This window comes from Etheostoma cragini, chromosome 9, assembly GCF_013103735.1.
Source record: "Etheostoma cragini isolate CJK2018 chromosome 9, CSU_Ecrag_1.0, whole genome shotgun sequence".
NCBI lineage: Eukaryota > Metazoa > Chordata > Actinopteri > Perciformes > Percidae > Etheostoma > Etheostoma cragini.
In genome coordinates this window covers 13,360,508-13,376,295 of record NC_048415.1, presented here as the reverse complement: position 1 = coordinate 13,376,295, position 15,788 = coordinate 13,360,508, and the positions used below count along the sequence as shown (strand labels likewise).

Sequence of the window (15,788 nt, the reverse complement as noted above, 5' to 3'; positions counted from 1 at the left end):
CAAGGAGAACAAGGAGGATTAAACTAAATTAAGAGGTAAGCTAATTATCTTCACTCAAGTTTCTGTGCGCCAAAGTCGCTTGACATTATTTTCTGAACACAGCGATTCTGAGAAACTAACTCATTGCCAACTCATTTGGCTATGGCTACAATGTAATGGATATACATTAAAGGTACCGTGGCATTTTTTTAACATTAAAATGCATTCCCCCAACCTGCCTTTGGTACCCAGTAGCTAGAAATGGTGATAGGTGTAAAGCAAGCCCCGGGTAATCCTGCTCTGCCTTTGACTAAATGAAAGCTCAAAATGGACTGGTCTAGAATCTTTCCCCCTCATTAGGTCACAAGGGGCAAGACTACATCCCCTTTCCCTGCTTTGCTCGCCCAGAGAATTTGGCCCGCCCATGAGAGAGACCTCATGGCTTTCAAATGAGCAAAGTTGGTCAAAGCCCACCTCCTCAAAAGCTACAGACTTAGAAATGGCACATGCTGAGGAAATGTCATTGTGAGACTGGCTCTGGTGGCTGTATTTCTGCACCAAGGCTCAATTTTGGGAAAGAGACTTCATATATGGTATTAGGGGACCACTAAGACCTAAATAAATGCATCCAAAGACCACAATGTCATGGGACCTTTAATATCAAAAAGTAATGCACTAAAGCTTTAATGGGCAAGGTCACTGTGACTTATCAAATCGTGTTTTTGGCAATAACTAAAGAATTCCTACGCTAATTATGACAACATTTCACACAAATGGTATAAAGTGATGACACCTGAATATCACATGTCAGGTCACAGGCCGCACTTCCATTGAAAAAATGAAGATGCTCCTTATCCACATTTCCATGTTGCCCCAAACTGATTTAAGTCAAAACCCCATCCGAGGAGTCTTTTTGTTTAGATATGATTGGATTGTGTTACTTAACATTGGGGACAGGACTGAAGCAACCTCTGACGTCATATCCTTGGTACTTTCCTGGAGTTTTAGCACCCATGCGGGAGTTTATATGTCATAATTAAAACATGTGGTGGATATTAGTGGCTGATTCCAGTATTTTTTAGACTAGACCCTTTAAACATGATTTCTTTTTAGGCCGTCAAAATAAATGCTTTTCCCCACCAAAGTTGTATTCTTAAAATAAATGAAACATTAAAAAAAGAAATTGAGAACTTTTATGGGAAAAGCTAGTCTAAGTATTATGTAATCACGATAATAATTGAAAAACAGTAAAGAAAAGCATCTTAATATTTTATCTTTTATTTTTTTGTACCGTTGGAGCCATTTTGATCCACTCGCGGACTCCTGGTGGCTCACGGGCCCTAGATTGGAAACCTTTGCGCCGCCTGAAACTCATTTCCTGATTGGCTGACTGGAAGGTGCGTGGTGTCACAGAAAACACAGCAGACTTCTCTCTGCTGTAAGTGTCTGTTTGACAACTAAATACTCGATTAAGTGCGTCGTCCACGTGGATAATCAATAATGGAATTATTGGTTCGATATCTGGACCGGAGCAGTTCAATTAGGTAAGGGTGCATGTTTTAGATAAGTATTAAATAGTATAAAATGAATGTTTCTGAAATTAAATTTGTAGGTTATTTGAAAACAGCGGATTTAGTTGCCAGAATGAACATAGAGCCAGTTTACATGTTGCCTGGAAGAATGACAGGACCAGGCACATTGAACACGGAAAATAATTGTAAAGTGAGTAATTTAACAAAAACCTGCTTAAACTTATTTTTCCACAACTGTAACATTTGTACTCAGGGGGGCTTGTGGGCGACACACTTTTGGGAAAACATTGAAAGTGCACTCCCTGAGCAAACCTTGGACTTAAACCCAGGCAGCATGAATGCAGGCAGTGTATTTCAGTTCATGTCGTCCTTCCTTTGAGAAATGACTATTGCTCAAATTATCATGAAATATCTGCTTTCACTTCTGTTTTTTAATCCCCAGTGCTGTATCCTGGCCTCTTCATACTTTTTTTTTTTTTTTTTAATTGTGTAACTTTTGTTTCAGCTCTGTCTCAACCCAAGACATTATCAAAGAGGAGAACCTGAGAGATGACTTGAACTATTACTTCATGAACCCGTGTGAAAAGTACCGGGCCCGAGGACAATTACCCTGGAAACTTGGGGTGCAGATTCTGAAAATTGTCATGATCACCACACAAGTATGTACAGTTGGGATTGATGTTAATGTAGATTAGGAAAGAAGAGCCACCCAGAAACCTGCTTCTTAGAGCTGGAACTGTAATCTATCCAAGGCATGTAGACTGCTGCAGTTTGAATTAAGTGTTGAGGACTTAAATGGATACATTTTGACACGCAGGGTCCTACATAATCTGAGTTTGTCTTTCTTTTCAAATGGAAGATGATGAAAGGAGTGAACCCCTCTGAACCTTGCTCTTCTTGCTGCTATAAAACTTGAATCGGTAGTTATTTGGTCTGAAGTTGCACTAGAAAATTATTTTGTTTTTTCAGTAGTGGACAGAAGTTAACAAAAACAAAACAGAAAATGAATCAATATTTTACTCAAGCTATAAAGATACTTTTTTAAAAGTCACTAGCTAGGACGTAAATTGTCTTACGTAATCTTGCTGAGAAGACATCTATGTTGTAAGTGAGGAAATGGGAAATTACTAAATAAAATGGACAATATAATAGCAGTCCGTGAGGATTTTAGTAGTTTTGGTTTCAGAGAATTTTTTTTAATGAGTTGGCTTTGAAAATATTGCTTATGATTAAATGTAGTTAGTAACTTTCACCTAGTAAATACATATATGTAAATGTTCCATGTTTCTTCCGTAGCTTATCCTGTTTGGCCTCAACAACCAGCTGGTGGTGTCCTATAAGGAGGAGAACATGATGGCCCTCAAAAACCTTTTCCTGAAGGACTACGGTGGGGTGGATGAGGACGACTACAGTGTTGCTGCCTACACCCAACAAAGTGTTTATGACTGTCTGTTTTATGTCCTGGATCAGGCAAGTTGAACCCACCTTACTCACCCACACTCCCTTGCACTTACCACTGCTTTGAAAAAGAAAAGTAATGTTTCTTATATAGGGTTCATGACATTTGGGAGAGATAGTAGAGATGGGGAAGATTTGCATATTGACAACTTCTGTGTATTGACACACTTTGCCCATTACACATGTGTTTAATTATCTTGAACTTCTCTTGCTGACATGAGGCATCTGTGTTTTTGATGTTGACATGATTGCTGCAAGTTTGAAGTTGGTATTACAGTAGAGGTTTTTCTAATATGACTTGAACGCAGCCTTATTCCTAAGGGTTAGGTTGAACTGAAGTTTAATTAAACCTAATCAATTTGATTATAAAACGGTAATTTTTCAAAAACGTGAACACTGTTATGATAGTGTAGACGGGTATTAGAATAACCACATTGCTCATCTTCCAGGTAAACACATAACCCAAGTAACACTAAAAACTGTGATGCTAATGTTCATGGAAGAGTAGTCATTATGATATAAACTATTACCATTTAGCTTACATTTTAGTCCTGTGGTTGCTAAGGGAACTGCTATATTGTATTCAGTTGACCAGGCTTTGTGTTTTTGGTTGATACGGCAGTTTGCAGCTTCTCTCCAACATTATGTTAATCACCCCGGTACAGTTTGTTTTACCTGAGGCTTCTGATATTTATAGTACAGTCAGTTGGGCCAACTCTCTGTTGGTTCCATTGTTTATGGTGAGGATGAAGACGGCGAGCTGCTGCCTCTCGTCATCTGTAAACAGCACTACAAGAGAGGCAGCGTGGAGCCCTCGGATGAGGTCTATGACATAGATGCCCAGCTGGAGACCGGTGAGAGGAAACTTTATTGTTATTCTATGGTCAATATTTGTAATTGCTTTTGAATACCCCTGTCATTTTAAATATGTTGCACACGTTTTATGTCATAGTACAAGATGAATTGCTAAATTAATCACCTGTAATTAGTGGTGGAAGAAGAACTCACACATTTTTCTTAGTAAGTAAAAGTAGCAAAACCTGGGGTGTAGTAATGCTCTGTTACAAGTAAGTGATGACATGCATTCAACGTTTTACTTAAGTGAAAGTAAAATTGTATTAACATCAACATTAACTTAAAGTACTAAAGGTATGCAAAATAGCTCATTTCAGAATACTAATATTGAATCATACTTATTGATGCATTGATGTGTACATAAGTAACTTTACGTACGTTACTCTCCACCGTCTGTGTTTTAAAGGAATATACATTTTCTGATTTGCATGTATAAAACAGACAAAAAAGGAAATTCCAGACACACAGTGCTATTAAGAATTTTACATTTTTTCATGGTATTAATACATATTTAATTACCAGTGAAGTTTACCTTTTAAAATGTACTGTAAAAATTTCAGTCAGGGTTGCTGTTTTTTTGTTTGCTAGTAAATCGTCTTTTTTTTTCTTTCTCTCTTTTACTTTCAAATACCAATATCAGCATTGTAGAAACTGAATTACTAAGTGATTAATATTATGAGGAACAACAAACCTTTTGGGCAAAATAAAATCTCAGTGACGGTGTTTGTTTTCTTACTCATTTATCTCCTCTATTATAGTTTGTATGTCACATGATCCAAAGACTGCAAACCAATGGAAATCACAGAATTCATCATTTTTTGATCTGGACTTTTACAGGTATACACATGCTACTATACTAGTACAGTGTACTGTATGCGGCTAGAGCTAACGCACATCATTTACTTTTTTCTGATCTACTGTACATTAAAATCCTTCATTTTGCTTTCAGGCTGGTTAACATCAAAATAACCTTCCAGCTGAAGGGAATTAACCTACAGACGGTGCGTTCACGGGAGTTACCTGATTGCTACTCATTTTACGTTACGGTATGGTTCAGTCATATTCTCTATATAGTATTGGCATTATGAAATGAAGTGTACATAAGCAGGTGAAATCCAGGTGAATAATTTGGTACTTTCCATCACTGAGAGGTGTACTGCGGACAATTCCGTAAACCAATCTTAAAATGTTTTGAAAGGTTTTTGAGCATATAAACCACAGATAAGAGACAAACAGAAAAGAAATTCTACAATTGTTGAAATGCATTGCCCCCACAGCATTCCATGATAATACAACTATTTGTTTCCTTTGGTCTTGCCCCCTAGATAATATTTGACAACCAGTGTCACAGTGGAAAGGTGAAAATATTCTTGGACATAGACACTCAGAGCTGTGCATGTCGAGACTGGAAGATATCTGGGACAGGTAAGGTTTAGTTGTCTAACCTAATGGAGAGAAAAAAATAATTTATTACAAGTATAAACATACATAAAGGCAAAAACAGGACAGATTATGGGATTAAGAGGTGTTTGTATAATTTGGCTATTCTAGAGGGCAGACAAAAGTTAGCATGCGTATTTGTAATATTTTAACATATGCATAGTATTGAAATCATGTTTAAGGAAAAAACCTCATGAAGGAAAAGACATAGAATTAGTAATGTAATGAATGCATGTTATGTTATTATTTTGACACTGGTATGTGGTAGGTCACCTGTAAATAGGTTATTATCTATAATTATTTTTTAAGCACCACATGCTCTGTATTTTTCTGAAAACGTATAAACAAAACTATTTGACCCCAAAAAATACAACATACTTTTACTGTTGACTGTCAGTGCAGTGTTTCCCCATAAACTTGTAGTAGTTATCAGTAATGAGTGTGAGGGAGTTATTTAAAAGATAACACCCCCCCACCCCACACACACACACACACACACACACACACACACATACACTTTGTTTCTGTTTCAGCTCAGAAGAACACACACTATTTTCTGGTGTTTGACGGCTTCGTCATTCTCGTTTGCCTCACATCGGCTGTGCTGTGCACACGCTCCATCGTGCTGGCTGTCAGGTTACTCCAGGTCAGCTGTTCAGCCTCCCACTGTACAGTATATCAATACAATATCACACATGTGAATGCAAAATCTAAAATGGCAAATACATCACACGTTCACATTAACTCAATTGATACTGTGTTGGGGATCTATGATAGACTGAACTTGCATTTATGTATTTTAAGAGATTCTCCAGATTCTCCCATGAGAACTACAACCGTAAAGTGTGTGAGGATGACCAGAAGGAGTTTCTGAACGGCTGGTATGTGCTGGTCATCGTCAGCGACCTCTTGGCCATAATTGGATCCATACTAAAGATGGAAATACAAGCAAAGGTAAACTGAATCATGTACTTCTGTCTTGTAACCTTCTAACCTGAAGGTTACTGAATCAGGCCTAAAACTGACTTTGATTACTATGTGTCATTTGTCAAATAAACATAAAACAAGATTAGGTAAAAAGATAAGAATCAAACCAAAGATTTTAAGCAGTCGGCTGTCAGGATCATAGAAATGTGAAGGCTTCACCTTTCGATTTTATGTCCTGTGATTTCTGTCTCAGTGTCTGGTGGACTTTAGAGTTAACAGTTGTTGACACTGTAAAGACCAGTTTATTTTAACGTGACTGGCTGTCCTTTTTATATATATATATGTTGAGTGTTTACTCTTAGCTTGACAGAAGTAGAAACAAAACCTTTCCCTTATATACACTCCCCCGTAACTAATGCTTTTCTTTAATAAGAATTACAAAATTATGCTTTTTATAAAAGCATCTGTAGGAGCTAAAGTTAACTAAAAACCTGTTTACAATTTTTTTTTAATATATTTATATTACAGTTTCCTTTTAATGTACATTGTCTTACACAAAAGGTTTTGAATATTACATTTCACATTTGGTCTTTATTTTGACAAATCTAGTTGACTCTGTTTCTGTTGAGCAACTGCACATGTGTTCTGCTTTGATAGAATAAATCAAAGCCATTGTTTAGTGTGCAGTTGTGAAGTCTTTTCACCGTTGAACAACATTATTTAATTTTGCCACCACAGTATCTGATTGGAGTAGTACTATCTAAGGATGCAATATACTGAAATCTGGTAGCAGAGGGGAACAATGCAAATTGACTACAGCAGAGAGAAGTTTAATACAATGTTTTCAGCAATGTATTGGGGTTATGAGATTTAGCTAAATTGTCAGATTATGTCACACATGAGTTAACAGTTGATAAGATGTTCCTCTGTTTTACTTTAAGCCCTAATACAGTAATCCATGCAGATCGTGTTACAGTTTACCACAAATGTTACAGTAAAATCATTGATGATGTCATGTAGCTCTAAGTTAACTTAAAGTTTAACTTGTTCTGACCCTGTTTCAACCTAGTCAGTGCACCAGAGGCTGGGGTGTAAAACAAAATATTAGCTAATCCTTCAGGGCATTACTGAGGCCTGATTTCCAACAGTTTTCTCAGTGCTCTTTGTAATTCTGTTTTCCTCTCCTGTAGAGTCTGACCAGTTATGATGTATGTAGTATCTTCCTGGGAACATCCACATTACTGGTGTGGGTTGGTGTGATCAGGTACCTGGGATACTTCCAGAAATACAATGTGAGTCTGTGAACCTTGTTCCACCCCTATCTACCCCTAATTTTTTGTTAGTGGTGTATTGTTGTTTTAAATCTGTGGTTTTATTTGTTGTGAAGCACTTTGGTTCACTTATCGGTTGTTGTAAAGTGCTATATAAATAAAATACATTTACATTTACATTTAATCAAATGTTCTTTCATGATTCGTTGACCAATTACTTTTATGTCTTCATGCTTCCTGTGTGTCTAGGTGTTGATATTAACCATGAAAGCAGCCTTCCCCAAGGTCCTGCGTTTCTGTTGCTGTGCCGGCATGATCTACCTTGGCTACACCTTCTGCGGGTGGATTGTACTGGGGCCATACCACGAGAAGGTAACTCTCTTAACTGGGTTGGTGAGAGCAGAGGATGTGGATGCCTGAGGGTCAGAGATTGGAGAAGTGAATTATGGTGGGGCAGTTGTTGGTCTGAATGCCTGCACGGAATATTATTGTCAGGGTTGTGGAAATTAGGGGAACTATTAAGACACTTGTTTTTGTGACTTTGCCCCTTCCTGCAGAACTGTTGAGGCCACAAGAAAAAAGTTAGTTAGGGAGTTCCCAAAAATGTAGGTGTGTGCACATTGGCTAAAACAGCATTTTTTGATTGAACACAAGTAAAAAAGAAATACCATGAATGCTCACTGGAGTCAAATTGGTCATTCGATCACTTCACTTAATGAATATTGTGTACAAAATCTGTTCTAAATAATTCAAAATGTAAACATGCCTCACAGTTAATGACTACAGGCGCGCTGCACCATGTTTACCGTGTTTTACCCTTTTTCAAAAACAAATAATACAGGTGATTTATAGATGTCATCCTTGCAGGTTTTATCAAAAACTTACAGTGGGCAAAACATATCAGACTTCCTGTCTGTAATTCAGCTTTTGATATGCTGTGGCAATGTTATTTCCTGCAAATTTGAAAAAAAAATGAAAACATATCTGCCCCTGTACAACCACTAGATGTCAGTATGGGTCTTTTTCTTGAAAACTCAAGCTTTCTGTCCGACCACATTTTGAACCACTTAAACTGGGAGTTCTTTCCACATTCGTGCATGCGCACACACACACACACACATACACACACTAGTCTCTGGTAGAAACAACCACATTTTACAAGTGTTTTATATTATTATATAAGTATTATATAAAGTACTAACCCTTTTTGTAGAGTTGATTTCCCTTTTACCAGACAGAGGATGGCGTAGAGGTGTTACTGTGTGTGTGTCAGGTGGAATATAAGGGGAGAGGAAATGGGATGACATGCAACAAAGGCCCTCTGTGGGACTCAAACTGGGGGTGTCATAATCAGCGTTTTAAACCCCTAAGTAATAAAATAAATAATAAAATACTCAACTGCCCCAAATGGAGAACGTTTACCACCCTTTTAAAGTTCACACAACATAGCACAACCTGCACATTTACAATAGATTAGGAAGTGAGAAACAGAAAATAACGGTAAATGTAACAGTATTGTTTTTCTGTGCTCTGAGGACATTTGGAAAGGGGAGACCCACGGCTTCAACTCAGACGGTCCTCTTACCTGGGAGGTCCTTGGACAGCTAGTGCCATTAGGGAAAATATGTGTGTTTAGGGGTCTTCCCCCGTTAGGATAAATTATTTATGAAAGCCCAAGCAGCAGTGGGCGTCTAAACAAGGCAGTGCTCATACTGTAGAAGAAGCAGATGTGAGATAGACTGAGATCACCACCCCGGGGCGAACTAACGTCCCACCTGCCAAATGGAAATTTGTTGATAATATTAAATGAAGAGGAGTAACTACTTTTAAATAAGTTGTGGACTGATTTGAAGTGTCAGTTTAATTAAGGATCACATACTCTTGATTACTTAACAGCTTAAGAATTGTATCCAATAAAAAACAGCTTTTAATTATCATAAAGCACAGATTGTATTGTAAATTGTGCACAGTTAGAATTAGTTGTTAAATGCATTGACATTGCACTTATGCTTCCACGTCCAACCCTACAAGAAAAGTTTATATTATGTATAACATTAATGGCACATTAATTTCAGCTTCAGTGATAGTGATAACCCGCAGTGTTTCTTTGCCTGCAGTTGACTTAACACAGGTTTTTAGTTCCCTGTTTGTCCATGGTTGCAGTTAACTGAGACTTGGTCATGATATTTACATTGCGGTGGCTGGGGGAGTCTCCTGTAGTGTGCTGTCAGCCTCTCCAGGATTCTCTGTGTATTTACTGAAAGAATAAACAGAGGATGTTTGAGGACTTGCCATCCCACACGTCTTCAAGTGCTGTAATCCATACCGTCGCACTGGGATGGTGTATTTAGATGCTATCACATTCTGGGGGAAATTGGCTTCTTTCATAATGTTAGTGTCTGGCTTTCAGGCTCTCCCCTTTTAGCCATCTGTCTTTTTGTTTGTCATTCTGTTTTTTATCATTCCACCTATGCAACTATCAACCGTCATGCTTCTGTTGGTCTTCTACACTTCCTTGTACTTCTTTGTAAGACTATCTCTGTAAAGACCAATTTAGTTTTTTGTAAAATTTGTCAAATCTACTTTTAAAAGATGCTTGTTGGAAATACAGGCCCAGTGCAGTATTAAACTGGCTGTACACTTTGTTTACTTGAACACACTTCTTCTCGTACTTTTGCATGTCTCATATATTAGTACGAATAATCTAATTAGTTTTCTTGATTAACTCACTTTACAGCTTTGAACTTCAGGGGACTCCATGCTTTGTCTTGTGGTTCCCATCTTTTTTGGCTTGTTGCTAGATCTAAAATTAATGTTTTGATTAATCAGTTAGTCAATAAGCAACTATTTTTATAGTTCCATGTCATACTTCCAGCTTCTCACTAGTGATGACTTTTTTTGTCTGAAAAGTGTTATTGGTGTTTTTTAGGTTTCAGATTGTAAAGTAGATAAAACCGACAAATTTGATAACATCCCCTCAGGCATTTAAAACTAAGGATGGGAATGAATTGATCATCAAAACAAATCAAAAAGGTTATAGATGCCTGAAGATGTATAAACATCTAGTAATTTGTAAGCAGATATTAGAAAAAAAAATTGTGTAGCAGAAATACATATTTTTTGCTTTGCTATTCTGTTCATTTTTTTATTTATTTAACCTTTATTTAACCAGGAAAGTCCCGTTGAGATTAAAAACCTCTTTTTCAAGGGAGTCCTGGCCAAGAGGCAAAACACAATCAATTACATTTATAAAAGTTATATAACACAGACTGTTAAAAACATTTACAATGTAAACAGGTCATTTCAGGTTCTTTCAATCTGGATTTAAAAGCATTTAAGGAAATAAGTTCAGATAATTTCAAGTCTTTTTGCAAAGAGTTCCATGCAGAAGGAGCGGAGTAGACAAAAGCTCTTTTTCCAAGATTTGTACGGGCAAATGGAACAAAGAGCAGAAAGTGATCATCTGATCGCAATGAATAGGAACCAACACTTCTCCATGTGATTAAATTACTGATGTACGACGGCAATCTCAGCATTCCTCAGTTTTATCTTGTTTTATCTTATTGTCTCTAGTTTGAGGGCCTGAGTCGTGTGGCGGAGTGCCTGTTCTCCCTGTTGAACGGAGACGACATGTTTACCACTTTCGCCCAGCTGAAGGACAAAAACACTTTGGTGTGGCTCTTCAGCCGGGCCTACCTCTACTCCTTCATCTCCCTGTTCATCTACATGGTGCTGTCGCTCTTCATCGCCCTCATCACCGACTCCTATGAGACCATCAAGGTACTTCTGCTCTGATTTTAGTTTTAGGGAAGTGAAAGCTGTGGCACAAATTTCACTTTTAATCTTTTTTACGGCATGAAAGGAAGTCTGCTAATAGGAAATCCATGGGAAATATTTCTCAGTACTCCACTCAAAACGAAATTGACTGATTTTGATTAGTTGTGAGACAAAAGATTTTTGCTAAAATGTTAAAATCTTTTTAGTTGTTTGTACCATGTAGATTCGTCTTTATTATCCAGTGTGGATTTAGTTTCTAAAGTTGTATGGTAAAAAGTGTTGTGTTTCAATTGCTTGCATTTCTTTGCATTTTTCACCAACAGAGGTTCCAAAAGGATGGATTCCCACTGACGGACCTGCAGAAGTTCCTCAGAGAGCAGAAAGATTTTCCTGTTGTAGAGGACAGCAGTCAGACTGACGTTGACGTGAGATACTCTATGTTGTGCTGCTGCCAACGGTATGAGCATGTTTACAGTCGTGTTATGATGCTTTAATCACACTTTTACTCCCAACACATTCACACCTGGAAGCTGCACTGTACAAACATGACTTTTCATCATTGAAACATGAGCAAAATTGAGCCTGGCGCAGGTGCTTGCTGGTGTCCAAATCCACTATTGCTAGTTTTGACTGCAGAAAAAAAGGTCCATGAAAAAGATTCAAAACGGTTGAACTTGGTGTCTTCATTAAGTCATAGGTATGTTTTGGGCTTAACATGCAATAAACCAGAGTGTCATCTCCCATACCAGCACGCCCATAGGCGCAACATTGGTGCAGATGCATTTGCTATTTAAATGTATTGTCTGTCACTTTACATTATGATTTAGATTAGAACATTTATAAAAATGTCTATCACAGTTTCCCAGAATCCAAGGTCACGTACAAAACCCAAACTTATTCAATTGACGATTAAATAAAACTGAGAAAAGCAGCTCATCCTCATAATTTGAGAACCTGGAAGCATCAAATGTTTTTCATTCGTCCTTGAAAATTGACGATTGCGGCAATATTTTCTGTCAGTGGATCATTCGACTATTATATCGTTGCAGCTCTTGAAAGTACTCAAGCTGGTTTTAAGAACCAAATGTATCCTTACATAAGTAAATCCCTTAAATCAAATGTGGAAACATTACACATACGGTTAAAATTTCTGAGCAGAAAAACTCAATTTGCTTTGCTTATACCTTTTTGCTACAGCATCATATTTGTCTATACGTCCCCGTTTTATGCTCCTTCCTTCTCTATGAGCCAATCTCTATCATCAGCAGGCAACAGACTGGAGTTTCCTCCACGCTGTGGTTTGGCTCTGTCTTACGTGGTCGGAGAGCAATGAAATTAGTGGTGGGAGCTATGCAGACACACCCAGTGATGGGCTGATTACAGAAAAATGGAGGCTGTGCACTGGGAAGAAACCCCCCCCCCATTGCTCTTTCCTTGCTGTGTTGCCTTCCAAATAAACAGGCCACGGTCTACACTCAGTTAAGATTTAGCCATGCAACTGAGTCAGAAAAGTTTAATACATGATGGTTAGTTAGGGAGTTATTTGATTTGAGCTTAATGTGTGGTGCAATTTTAAGTGTGTGTGTGTGTGTGTGTGTGTGTGTGTGTGTGTGTGTGTGTGTGTGTGTGTGTGTGTGTGTGTGTGTGTGTGTGTGTGTGTGTGTGTGTGTGTGTGTGTGTGTGTGTGTGTGTGTGTGTGTGTGTGTGTGTGTGTGTGTGTGTGTGTGTGTGTGTGTGTGTGTGTGTGTGTGTGTGTGTGTGTGTGTGTGTGTGTGTGTGTGTCTTCACACTGTATCCTTCTATTTCTCATCAATTGTTATCTTATTTTTGTAATCAGAGGACATTTTGTCTGATTAAGTTGCATTTGTCATGTAATCATTTCAACACGTCCATTTTGAAGCTGTGCTGCAGAATTTATGCATAACTTGGTGCTTCCTCTTTTACTGTCTGTTTCTACCAAGCTGAAAAGTAGAAGCTCAACCAAAAGTAGCATGTCACGTTACTTTGGTTTTTGGTTCTTTATTCTTAAAGATTCGAAAGATTTTGAATAATTTTTTTTTTTATAAATAGTCTTAACTGCAAACAAACATTATTCTTCTACTTAAAAACCATAGACCATTGTATAATCAAGGGCAAAAAGATGTCACTTGTATAGAATTATGCCATCAAACTAATTCTATTGCAAGCCAGAGCCTCAAATATTTGTTAAAAAATAATTCTGAGTGATGTAACCAGTAGAAAAGAACTGAACATGTTAAAGATGGAAACATGTTCCTTCTTTTTCTTACAGTTTTTAAGTATCAATATTTCCTCTCAGGGCTCCTCCATCGTTATTGTTTTACCAGACATTAACACTCTGACTCTGCGCTCCTTCCTGTATTCTCCACAGCCGTTTTCTATCACTGAGCCATCCGGTCATCCTGCTGTGGATTGTCTTGAGTGTTTAAGGAAGCATAGTCTCAGTTACAGAGTCATTATGTAATAATGTGCAAGTGCAATGTAGTCCATGACTGACAATTGAATTTGCATCCTCTCTGTGGAGATTAGCGTAAAATTGCCAGTGGCCTTTTTAGAAGTTGGCTGACTTGCTGTAATCAGGATTACTTTTGTCAAGTTACACAGACTCTGTAATTGCAGTCATTTGCAGCATCTGAACTGACCAAATTTCATTTTATTACCATCTCTGTCTTTTTCTGCTTCCAAAAATTAGATCAGCATTCTCAGCTAACATGTTAGTGTTTTAATGGATGAAATTTCATCTGCATGTAATTAGCCTTCCTACAGTTATCATCTTTTACTGCAGTAAGTTATCTTATTTGGAGAGCAAGTTGAGGAGAAAGAGTCACCCTTTGTTTGGATTTAAAACTTGTTATTTTGAACCAGTATATCTAGTTTGTCAATTAAAATAATTTATTGTGGCTCAAGAGTCTTGTGAAGGAAATTAAATGTTGAATGGACAGGTATGGAAAGGTTGTAACTCTTTAGTTAACCAGAGTCCCTCAATGACAAAAATATCTACCTGTCAAATGTCAGCATGTGAGATTACTTAATTTTGATATAGAATATAGAATTAAAGTTTAATATAGCAGCAGCCATAGAGTTGTGTGTATGTGTGTGTGTGTGTGTGTGTGTGTGTGTGACACTGATGTTCAAACTTGAAAAGTTGTTTGCTGATGCATCAAATAAGCACCCTTATTAATGTCCTAAAGTATGTAGGTACTTTATATGGTGGTGTTGATGACACATTGGGTGTCTCATACTTCTTTTTGGATCATGTTGTTGCAGAGTTTCTGAAAGTGACGCAATAATCCTGATCAGCTGACACCTGTCCCAGCTCCAGAGGACACGGATCAGGGAGGAGGACGATGCTGGGAACAAGATGTTACACGTCCGATTCAGATTTGAAGATCAAGCTATTTCCTGCTAAATCCTGAAAGTTAAAGTTACTGATTCTATGAGGTGTTATATAAAACTCCAAACAAGTTTCCTCTCTTGAACACGAAACTGGAGCTTGACCTAAGGAGCTGTAACAGTATCTATTGGAGTTCTGGATGCTGTTGAGAAGTTTACTGGGCCTTTTTAAGGTCTGTACATGCATTTAGTGTTTCCAGTGCATTTACTGGTGTTATGCAACATCATGCAGTGCTAGTTGTAATTTATTTCTTGTAAATTGTTGTGTTGGAGTGAAAATCGCAATAAATCTAATCTTTTCATGTATACATTTTTAGTGTTTCCCGACTTTCCTGAAGTGTGAACATTCAGTAAATCAAAAGTAAGCAGACACAATTCCTTTTGTGCTCCACAAAGAATATTAAGTGCTCCAAAGGTTTCTCACAGCTGAGATTGAGTAAGACAGGAGTTTAAAATGAGGCAACCTGAACTTCAGAAAGAGTCAGTTTTATCAAATCTATACACAAGTTTATATGGTGATATAAGCTGGAGCACGACTTCTCACTTTGAATATAAGCACTGTGATTTTGACTTTGATTTTGAAGATGTTTCCTTCAACTCTTAACATGCTGATGATGTTCAAGGAGTTACCTACAGCAAAGACGTTTGTCGCCTTTAGGGCTGCTTCACAATGTTACTCAAAACAAATTTTTTGAGTAATTACAGCATGAAAATGACCAAATGCCTGAGGTAGAGATGGTTATTTGAAACCTGTTAATGAGCCAACATGTCATTTCTGATACTCCAAAGACTAGTTGTGCTATGTGGCAATATTGCCTCTACATTATTCCTATTTGATTGTAATAGTCAAAACTGAGACCAGAGCAAAACACATTCTTTTCAAGGATGAGAGCAGGATATCTACTCTTAGTTACAGATCTGTCTGTTTAACGCGCACAGTTGTGGAAACTGGGAGTGAGCGCTGCACTAAAGATGCCATTATTGGGTATTTTTCATATAAACAGATGTGCAGCTCCAAACGTCCAACCATCCAGTTTAAAGGAGAACTACCCATTTGTAAATTCACACAACACGTAGTGTATGTGCATCAGGGCAGTTCAGTGTGTTTGTAAATTTGCACTGTACTTTTGTAAAAGAA

At 37.6% G+C, this 15,788-nt stretch overlaps 1 protein-coding gene across 2 annotated transcripts; it reads left to right on the top strand.

Moving 5' to 3' along the window:
• Positions 1–1,328: 1,328 nt before the first annotated feature.
• Positions 1,329–14,966, top strand: mcoln2 (mucolipin 2). 2 transcript variants are annotated; one of them, XM_034881938.1, is made up of 14 exons: positions 1,329–1,523; positions 2,017–2,170; positions 2,808–2,981; positions 3,667–3,823; positions 4,583–4,661; positions 4,774–4,870; positions 5,150–5,249; positions 5,798–5,910; positions 6,069–6,218; positions 7,382–7,483; positions 7,712–7,834; positions 11,036–11,242; positions 11,563–11,696; positions 14,525–14,966. In XM_034881938.1, exons 1-14 carry the CDS (start codon positions 1,480–1,482, stop codon positions 14,559–14,561), a joined length of 1,671 nt encoding a protein of 556 aa, XP_034737829.1. In that variant the 5' UTR covers positions 1,329–1,479; the 3' UTR covers positions 14,562–14,966. The 2 variants fall into 2 exon arrangements, with proteins under 2 accessions (XP_034737829.1, XP_034737830.1); XM_034881939.1 differs by lacking the exon at positions 1,329–1,523 and having other exon boundaries at positions 3,672–3,823.
• Positions 14,967–15,788: the final 822 nt, after the last annotated feature.